This window comes from Eleginops maclovinus, chromosome 19 (assembly GCF_036324505.1).
Source record: "Eleginops maclovinus isolate JMC-PN-2008 ecotype Puerto Natales chromosome 19, JC_Emac_rtc_rv5, whole genome shotgun sequence".
Classification (NCBI taxonomy): Eukaryota; Metazoa; Chordata; class Actinopteri; order Perciformes; family Eleginopidae; genus Eleginops; species Eleginops maclovinus.
The window spans coordinates 23759078-23768704 of NC_086367.1; the positions used below are offsets into that span (position 1 = coordinate 23759078).

Below are 9627 nucleotides of genomic sequence, written 5' to 3' on the forward strand. Positions count from 1 at the left end.
TTAAGGGATGCACAAGAGTGAAGAATAAATATACTTGACTTAAAAATAAAAACACAAATGCTTACGGATTGTTGTTTTTGCACCATTCAAGAACTCCAAGCTGGGAGGACAACAGGTTGGAAAACTCCTGCAGAACGGAGTCATTGGCTGCAGCCTGGAGCAGAGGATTATAGATCAGTTAATAACATTATCGAGGTGTTACGTATCTGTACAGGTGGAGGTTTGAGCAGACGTCTGACCTGCTCTCGGTGCAGGACACGGAGCAGCGTTTGGGCGGCGCTCAGGCTGCGGCACTGCGTCCATCCCAGGAGCAACAGCAGGCGGGACAGAGGCTGAAACTCCAGCTGCAGTAAATCCCTCAGAGCAGGAAACTCCTCGTGTTTGATCAGGTCCAGAGCCGTGATCTGCAGGAAGGAACCAACGCTTATTACATTATTCAATTTCACCACATGTGCATCACTGTCAGGACTCATTCAGAAAGATACTGATCGTCATGGAAGAAGAGTCTGCACACTGCAGGACTCTGGAAACATGGCCTGTGTTTGACTCACCAAGACCGTCTCCAGGTAGTGCTTTCCACTGCTAAGACACTCAAAGTAGATGGTCTTCCAGATGGACGGACGATCCTTGTGGCAACATAAACTGAGGACGAGCTTCTCCGCTTCGGGAAGCTCCACTGCGAGAGGGATGTAAACAAGTATGAGGATCCAAAGCGCTTATCTTAAAAACAATGATGGTACCGTTAATGCAAAATTCAACGTTTTTGTCTCCGTTTTTTTTCCTCTAGATTTTTTTCTCCAAATTTCGAATTTCGACTATTTCTTCAAAATGATCACTTCCCAAAAGATCCGACTTTTCAAATTTCAGAAATGTTTTCTGAATGTCGACTTTTACATTTCTGATTCTTTTTCCAAATTTTTCCCAAAAACATCGGACTTTTGTTTTAAATATTCTGACTTTTTTCCTAAAATTTCTGAGTTGTTCTCCTTTTTGAATTTCCGACTATTTCTTTAAATTCATCACCACTGTATAAAATGCCACATTTACAGCAACTATGAAATCTAAATCTTGCCCACAGAGATTTAGGAAAAGGAAATCTATGCAGACACCAACAGAAGTGCAGAAGAGAGGAGAGGACGTCACATTTTGGTGACACAAAGTAAAAACTGCTGAGCGTCTGAAGCCACAGAAGCAGAAGTGTGACGAAAAGAGGAAAGAGATGATCAGAAGTCAAAACCTCAGGCTTTGAATAGAACATATCGATGAAACAAAAACCAGTTCAAAGAGGAAGTGATTTATAATAACACGCAGGTTTCTAAAGGGCAGTCTGCTTAACTTAAGAGAGCTTAAAGGGCCACATGAGTATAGTAACCCTAACCCCTTAGAAGATCCAGATGTTTGCAGTGTTTTCATCCAGAGTAAAGTGGCCTCCTCTACCTTGAGTTTGAGGCGCGCTCCTCAGCAGGAGATCCCTCTGAAGCCTCAGGGCGGTGGAACAGTAAACAGAGACGAGATCATCCCCCTGAGGGCGGAGCAGCGAGCTCAGGATCCTCTCCTCCTTTAGGGGTCCGTCTCTGGCCACCCACAGGGCCTCACACAGCGCCTCCAGCTGACCCCCGCCTGCCCTACTGGAGCTCCACGGCATCACGGACAACACGGCGTACATGTCCTCCACGAACTCCTCCACCTTCTCCGGCCGGCTCTCCGGTTTCCTCAGCTGCTTCAGCAGGTGTTGGATGAAGGGGAGCTGCAGGGGGCGGTCCTCTGAGGAAGACTGGGCCTGCATGAGAGCGGGTAAAGACCAAAGCTATAGAAATCTATATATATTAGAGAGTCTTAGCATCCAAAGCCTACTGACCTGCCCTCTTTTAACACATCATCGCATTTTCACTTATTATTTTACATGATGTCCATTTTAGAAACGTAACTACAGTATATATCTTACACTAGCATTTAATGTATGGATTTTATAAATGAATATGCACACACGTTTAATGAAGACGCATCACTTGATATAGAACTGAATGTTGGTTTTAATTATGTTGTGTTGCTCTACAGTCAACAATATGTCTGACTGCACCTGGAGGAAATGTGCTAAGGTCTGGGCGAGTCTGGGCTTCTTCTTCTCCAGTAACGTCTGCAGGCAGGACTCGACAGCAGCGTCTGTTGACCTCTGACCCTCCGGAGACTTCTGCTCCGACTGGGAGTCCAGGAAGGCGCGGTGCAACTCCTGCAGGAAGAGGATTATCTCAGACCATAATAACCAAACATAAAGTAATCTGCATGTCCTGTGTGAACATATATCTGTGTCTCAGTCAATTAAGCGTTTCCTATCTGGTTTTAGACACTTCATTATCTACAGCAGACGATGATTAAACGATAATAACCTTGAGCACCGTCTCTGGTATGTTCTCTGAGCCGAGCTCCTCCAGGAGCAGCAGGAACTCCAGCTCTCTCCTGACGTCCGGAGGAACCTGCGGAGGACAGTAAACAACAAACTGACCTTGTAAAACATCTTGAACACAAGAAATGCAGCTTCAAACTGAAGGAAAATGCACATAAAAACACGGATAAAAATGCAAAAATTAATGGAGATAAGATGCAAAATAAAACACCCACAGAACAGATTACCTATCGAGATCAAAACATTAAAGGTGGAAACAATAATCACAGCAATAATTGATACACCCATAAAGAAACAGCTCTTATTTTCTTGACATCAGTAGTAAATATTTAACATTTTTAGAAGACAAGAGTGGATTTATCATGTCTTCTTCATTACAAAGCAATTATCAAGATTCCAGAAATAGACTTTTAGTTTAATAAGACCAAATAAAAACAAAAGCTTGATTTTTATTTACTGATATTTTTGAAGTGTTACCTGCTCTTCTGTCCATTTCTCCAGAACCTGAAGCCAAAACCAAGCCAGGTTGTGAGGACTGCCCACAGACTCCCATCTGTGAAATAAACATACAGCCATTAAATCTAAAGCACAAACATACACACATATAATATTAGGGTTCTTAGCAGACTTATAACGAAGGGTGCAGAAATCAACCGTCCCGAATGGGCTTCAAGTTACCTTTCAGGGCAGAAATTAGGGTTTTTGAAGAGCCCGGTAATAAAAATAGCTCAAATGTGCTTTTTATGAGTGGTTATGATTGCTAAATGTGTTTGTGAAATTGTCTCATCACTACTGCAGGATTTAAAGTGCTTTGTCGTACATTTTTACACACCATTAAACTCCCTGTCTCGTGAACATGCATCACGTGTGACTCACTTTAAACTGTAGGGATGGCTGATGATGGCTTTGATTATGTCTCGCAGTTTTTCTGAGATTCCTCCCGTGGAGTTGACCAGCTGTGGGACGCAGGCGTTGGCCAGCTCCCACTCCCCGTGCTGCAGGCATCTCTTAAAGTACTCAAACAGCTCCTGCAGGAGGTCTCCGCCTCGCAGCCGAAGGGATGCATGACCACGCTCACTGCGGCGCTCCTCCGATCCGCTCAGCTGTCACAAGTGGACACGCTCCGTCACTGCCATGAAGAGGTGGAGACTTGAGCTGTCTTCACCTGAGACAGAAAACAAGGTTTATATGGTTTAAAATATTTTGAGATTATAAACATGATAACCATCCACTGCTATTTAAATATAGTTTTAGATCAAATTGATGAAAACACCAAACACTTGACTCTTCCTCCCACATTTTAAATGAATCCACCTTTGAATGTCCTCTTGAAATGCATGTATTATGGGATATTGGAGTAAATAAATACGCAGTAAAATATAATTTAATGTATTTTTCTCCTTAAATAATAATACAAAAAAAGTAACAGACAGGGAAAAAAATCCTCTAGCAAAGCAATGGACAGGGGTTCAAATTAAATAAATTACTAAAAAGAAGTATACTTGCAACAGAACAGTGGAAACCCAACAAACATAGCAGACACACGCGTATTTTATACACTTTCAGTTTCAAAATCCATTAATTTAAGTTTGCTTTGTGAATGTATTACATGATCACTGAGTCAGACAAACCTAAACACAGAATGTAAGCCTTTACATAGAATATTTGAAACCCATGTTACCGAACTGTAGTGGATGCGGAATGTCAATAAAAAATACAGTGACAAAGAAAATGTTGAATGAACCCAATTTATTTCTTATCTTTCATCTGTAGCTTGAAATGCCTGTGAAAGCAGGTTATAGATAAATAATAATAGAAGTCTAGTGAGCTGCTGTGCACAGTCAATCCGATTAAACACGTCCTTAAGCTTTTAAAATGTAAGTTTTTATCTCGTTTCTTCTCAGATTTGACAGCTGTCTTATGTCACAGGCTAGCATTAGCATTAGCTTCGATTCTTGCTGACTGAATGTATCTGAAACAGTAAGTTAGCTAACTTCCGTAACACCTTTCAGAAACACACCAACATCATTTAATAATTAATCATTTAAGTCAGCGAGTATTTAATAAAGTTACTTACTCATTTCTTTGTGCCGTTTCCCCCCGAAACTGGGGACTATTTACACTCCTACTATTTCTGCTGTTGTGCTATGAGGCTAGCTGCACGTTAGCGAAGGTCATGTGACCAAATTAGCTGATTGTCGAACGCTGGTTGGTCAAAGGTTGGCACGAGGTGGGCGTTTTCTTCGGCTCCTGCTGCTTTTAGGGACTGTCGGAAATACCTCAATCCAAACAGGAGGACACAAAACAAACCATGTTTAACACCTGAGATGTATTTAATTTGATAAAAGACGTCGGTAGGAGAACAACGACATAGAGTGTGTTTAGAAGAATATATTTAACATTTTATTTATGCATTAAATGTTTTGATAAGTAGAATAAGGATTAAAGAAAGTGATTTTAGTTGTGAGTAATATTATTGATTTATTATTTTATTTCTCAAATTTGTTTTAATGTTTTTTGTGTATATACTTGTTATTATCAAAGAGGACAAAACGCAGGAATCTACAGGCAGGGTCAAATTGTACTTTAAAAAAGACCTAAAAAAGTCATATCAACGGGCCAGTTTACGAGGTTTACTATGATCCATGAAGGCAGCATCAGGTGAAGGTTACGTTGTACAATACAAATGTGAAGCATGCCCCCTGCAGACTGAAACCAGCAACAAAGCAGCATTAATATCCAACAGAATGATGAACCCACACATGCACATCAGTGTTTGAACTCTTCTTTTACCAACTTTCCATTCACATAATCATAATTGAATTGGCACATGCGTATTTAGTCTGTAATATATCCCCCTTCCTGTCTCCCCTCCATTATCACTGCCAATTTGGGAGCCAGTCTCTATGACAACGTGGAGCAGGCGGGGTCTATTATACGGAGTCTCAGTTGGCATCACGGCTGCAAACCTCCACACTGCATCACGCCCTGAGTGGAATGGAAGAACAGGACAAGAAAGAAAATGTACGTATTTAGCTCTGAAGCATGCATCATATAACATGTCTGCCAAAAGTATTTAATGCATGTAGAAAATGTGACTTACTGGAGGAACCACAGACAGTTTGTGCAGCTGAGTCACTGTTAGAGATGTGCATCAATGGAGCTTTTGTTCCCATCCGTGGTTGAGCCTGTAGTCTGCGGATTGAAACACTGCTGCATGATGAAGCAACAGCATGCAATGATGAAAGTGCTTCTTAGCGGTGGGCCTCTCCCTGTGAGAGATGTCTTTCACACATCTCTTTTGTCTGGCAGGGGGAGTACAGCGGAGGGATAAAGGGAGGGCTGCGGCCTTCCATGAAGCTGGTCGTTATGGGAATTATAAACCGTAAACCCAAGAGGTGAGTACACACACCTGTTTTACATTTAGCTGAAAAACAGCGGATTATGAATGATTGATATGGCCTTCTGTTGCATGACGTGGCAGCAGATTCAAGTGGTGGAAAGTAACCAAGTACATCTACTCAAGTTTTGTAATGAAGTATTTTGACATGCTTTGTTCTTGAGTATTTCCATGTATTCCTGATGAGCTTCTGTATATATGTCCCCTCTGGATTTATTACACAGTATGTAAAGAAAGAATATAGGGTTAGCTCCAAATTGACAAACATTACATCTTCCTCCGTGTAAATGTTTTTGACAATAACAGAATAATATAATACTACAAACTGAGTTTTACTTCTGGTAAAGGTTAGTTGATAATAGTTGTGTTCTTAACTTTTTATATTAAGGACTTTTACTTGTAATGGGGATTTGTTTGTGTATTTCAATTTGTACTTTCATAACAGGTGTTAAGTTACTGACTTTATTTAAACTGTATTTTACAGCACACAGTCAGTGGTTGTCTGTGTAGTGCATATGCCAACCACCATGCACTAGCTCCCGTTTTGGGAAAAGACTCTCTGTCATGCCAGTGCGTCTCCTAATTATAGTTAAGTATGTGGATGTGGTGGGAAATCTGCAAAATCCCATGAAACCTGAAGAGTCACACTGGGATTTCTGCGGTTGATAACATCAGTCGGCTCATTACTCATCAATCAAATCCAGTTTGAGATGGCATAGAGGCTGCACAAAGTAAAGCCACAGCGCTAAAATAACTTATTTTATGTCAAGACACTTATTTTTAGCTGCAGGGACATCGGGAGGGTTTTAAGGACAAGTAGTCTCAGAGGACCATTCCCTGAAGACTTCCTCTAACATGACAGAGCATTTAAACTGCACTGTATTTCTCAGTAATAAGAGCCAGGTTATATTTAATAATGGAGACTGCATATCATCCAAATGTGACCCAGAATAACAAAACATCTAAGATTTCTGCAGAGTTTGTGGATATGTTGTACCTTTGCCTGTGATCAGGGCCAAATGAAGAGGGCACAATCTCAATTATTCCAAAGAAAAGTCAACACGTTGAAAAAAGGAAAAATTGGAAAAATAATAATATTCTTTAAAAAAGTCAAATTCTGAGAAAAGTATTAATTCCAAAAAAAAGTCCAAAGTTAAAAAGCGTTAACATTCTAAGAAAGTCAAATAAAAAAGGTAATAATTCTCCTAAAGTCACATTTCTTTATTGTTAATGAGGACCCTCTGTCTGAAACTGATTGGTCAGCTGGATGGCTCTGTTGTGATTGGTCAACCGCTTTGAGATGTCCCGCCCTTCAGCCTATCAAGTGCAATGTGTCGGCGCGCACGGTTCCATAGTGATGTCACTATGTTCCGGAAGCAAACAAAGGAGTCCAATGGATGAGAAACACCCTCTGGAGGAAACGGGGATTTTAGCCTTTGAATACCATTCACAGAAACCTGTAGAACACACTACAGGAGAGGGAGCACCACACAGCAGCACAGGGCCTCTTTAATGAGTATGCCTTATTACTTTAATACAGCTGTGATTTACACCAGGAGAGGTCACCGTTGTACAGAGAATCGTTTTTCTTCAAACTCAATATTCTGTTTCTGCCCTGCAGCATGGAGGTGGTCCTGTCCTGCGCTCCTCAGGAGGAGGATGAGGAGGCGGATGTTGGTCTCCAGTTGAAGGTGAGCTTCAAGGAGAAGGCCGTACAGAGAAACGCTCGTGTGGCCGGGAAGTGGGGGCGACCTGAAACTACACTTTCCTACTTCCCCTTTGCAGCCGGAGAATCCTTCAAGGTACGTATCAGAAGTTCTCATCATGCAGAGCGACCCCTGTCAGTGCTGCATGGATGCATTAAACAGAAGCTCATACCAACTTCAACAATGAACAAAAATATTGCACAACAGTTTACAGCTTCTTCCTCCCCTCCCCCAACAATTCAACGTGCAATATACTTAAGCTTGTATTGTAATGCCTTGAATACCTATAGTAACCCTGACCTGACATTCTGCTCTCCTCTCTCAGATGGAGATCGTTTGTGAGCACCAGCAGTTTCGTATTCTAATAGACGGTCAGCCTCTGTGCAACTTCACACACAGAGTCATCCCCCTCGCCTCCCTCACCGCCTTACACGTCTCCGGAGACCTGCAGCTCACCAAGGTGGCCTAGCACCAATGAAGAAGAAGGAGGACAGTATACATACGTTTAACTACTTTTTGGAGTGAGTAATTAGCCCTTAATGGGGAAAACAAAGTGACACCTGCCTCGTAATCACGTGTTAAGTGCCTTCACTAGATTACCTGTTGGGGACGTAACGACTGAATGTCTTAAGATAAACGGAGGAATGTGATCTGTGCTCTAAGCTGTCATTTCTCCCCCCTTCCTGATGTGCAGACATGATGTGTCCCTGCTAAACAAACTAAAAAGCACTTAAGAGGATTAGGGACACGTGACTCTTTTACAAGATATGACCAAAGGTTTTTGAGTTCAGAGATTACAGACACAATTCAGATTTTCTGAGAAAAGTTACAATTCTAAAGTTAAATTTGAAAACTGAATTTCGAAACATTTTTTTGAATTTTTAGGGAAAAAATCTGAACTTTTAGGAAAATAATCTTCATATTTTTTTTCAAATTTAGGATTTAATCTCATAATTCTCAATGAATTTTGGGGGAAATTAGTTTTTTAATCTGGGTAAAGTCTAAATACTGAATCTCAGAAATCTTAGAAAAAGTCAGAATTTCGAGAAAAAGGTCTGAATTTAATCTCAGAATTCCCCAAAATGTAATTCACTTCTGGTCACATCTTTAAAAGATGTTCTCGTGGTCTTCTGCAAAATAGAAATGCTGCATCATTTGTTTAAATCTAGAAGTGGATCTCTCTGGAGTTAACCTCTGAAAGCACTTACGTTTACGAGCGCCTGCATGAAGATGAATGTTTCCGGACTGATTGTAACTCCGTGCCCAAATAAGTTCTGTAAGGTGGAATAATAATGATGTTGTTTAAATTAGTGCATGTTAGTGAAGAAGAAGCGCAGAAAATGTCCTGCATTGTTGTAGGTGTCCCACGTTTAGAAGACGTTTTAAAGGAAGTTTTTTGGACATTGAAATTGATATAACAGGCTCTGGATTCTGTAAACATTAGGATTACTTTGTCCCACTTTTTATTATTGTATAATCATCACTTTTGCAAAGCTCCTAACAGCTGTGTGTAATTTATTTAACCCCTAGCACTTTTTACAGGAATGTTTCATATTGACTTCACTGCAATAAATCATTTTGTTGATGTTGTTGTTGTGGTCTTCTGCTCGGTTGTTGTGCAGCGTCGTATACCTCTGATGATGATTTCCCTGGAATAATCCTGTAACTCTGAGTCACTGAGATTAAGTCTGGGCTTGGTCTGAGAGTGGGAGTGCCCGTGTGTGATAAATAACTCCTGAGGCTTTTCTTGTCTTTACTTGCACCTTTCCCTCGTGTCGGATAATTGACTGACAGGAAATGTACAATTTAAAACTATAAGAAATATTCCACTGAGGGTTCCTGCAAGGGTAGAGGGGGTAGAGTTCCTGCAAGGGTAGAGGGGGTAGAGTTCCTGCAAGGGTAGAGGGGGTAGAGTTCCTGCAGGGGTAGAGTTCCCGCAGGGGTAGAGTTCCCGCAGGGGTAGAGTTCCTGCAAGGGTAGAGGGAGTAGAGTTCCTGCAAGGGTAGAGGGGGTAGAGTTCCTGCAGGGGTAGAGTTCCCGCAGGGGTAGAGTTCCTGCAAGGGTAGAGGGGGTAGAGTTCCCGCAGGGGTAGAGTTCCCGCAGGGGTAGAGTTCCTG

At 41.4% G+C, this 9627-nt stretch overlaps 2 protein-coding genes and 1 long non-coding RNA gene across 4 annotated transcripts in view; 2 read left to right on the forward strand and 1 right to left on the reverse strand.

The window, feature by feature from the left end:
- LOC134881401 (uncharacterized) overlaps nt 1–2392 on the forward strand; it is a 3246-nt gene extending 854 nt beyond the window's left edge. The window contains exons 2-3 of one of the 2 annotated variants that reach the window (XR_010168047.1): nt 92–1794; nt 2059–2392. This is a non-coding gene — a long non-coding RNA (uncharacterized LOC134881401). The remainder of the gene's footprint in view (nt 1–91; nt 1795–2058) is intronic. The other variant, XR_010168046.1, reaches the window with a different exon arrangement.
- zfyve26 (zinc finger, FYVE domain containing 26) overlaps nt 1–3563 on the reverse strand; it is a 27294-nt gene extending 23731 nt beyond the window's left edge. The window contains 9 exon segments of the mRNA XM_063908702.1: nt 66–154; nt 240–404; nt 552–676; nt 1438–1780; nt 2081–2230; nt 2388–2474; nt 2882–2957; nt 3281–3440; nt 3443–3563. Coding sequence (XP_063764772.1) covers nt 66–154; nt 240–404; nt 552–676; nt 1438–1780; nt 2081–2230; nt 2388–2474; nt 2882–2957; nt 3281–3440; nt 3443–3470 — 1223 coding nt within the window. The 5' untranslated portion in view covers nt 3471–3563.
- A 1744-nt stretch (nt 3564–5307) lies between these two features.
- On the forward strand, nt 5308–9095 carry si:ch211-10a23.2 (Galectin-related protein A-like). The gene is made up of 4 exons (XM_063908270.1): nt 5308–5428; nt 5717–5802; nt 7426–7606; nt 7836–9095. Exons 1-4 carry the CDS (start codon nt 5402–5404, stop codon nt 7977–7979), a joined length of 438 nt encoding a protein of 145 aa, XP_063764340.1. The 5' UTR covers nt 5308–5401; the 3' UTR covers nt 7980–9095.
- The last annotated feature ends 532 nt before the right edge of the window (nt 9096–9627 follow it).

Coding starts and splice junctions, on each gene's coding strand:
- si:ch211-10a23.2 (XM_063908270.1), top strand. CDS start 5,402: ATGGAAGAACAGGACAAGAAAGAAAAT. Junction 5,429..5,716: donor AACAGGACAAGAAAGAAAAT/GTACGTATTTAG, acceptor TTTGTCTGGCAG/GGGGAGTACAGCGGAGGGAT. Junction 7,607..7,835: donor CAGCCGGAGAATCCTTCAAG/GTACGTATCAGA, acceptor CTCCTCTCTCAG/ATGGAGATCGTTTGTGAGCA.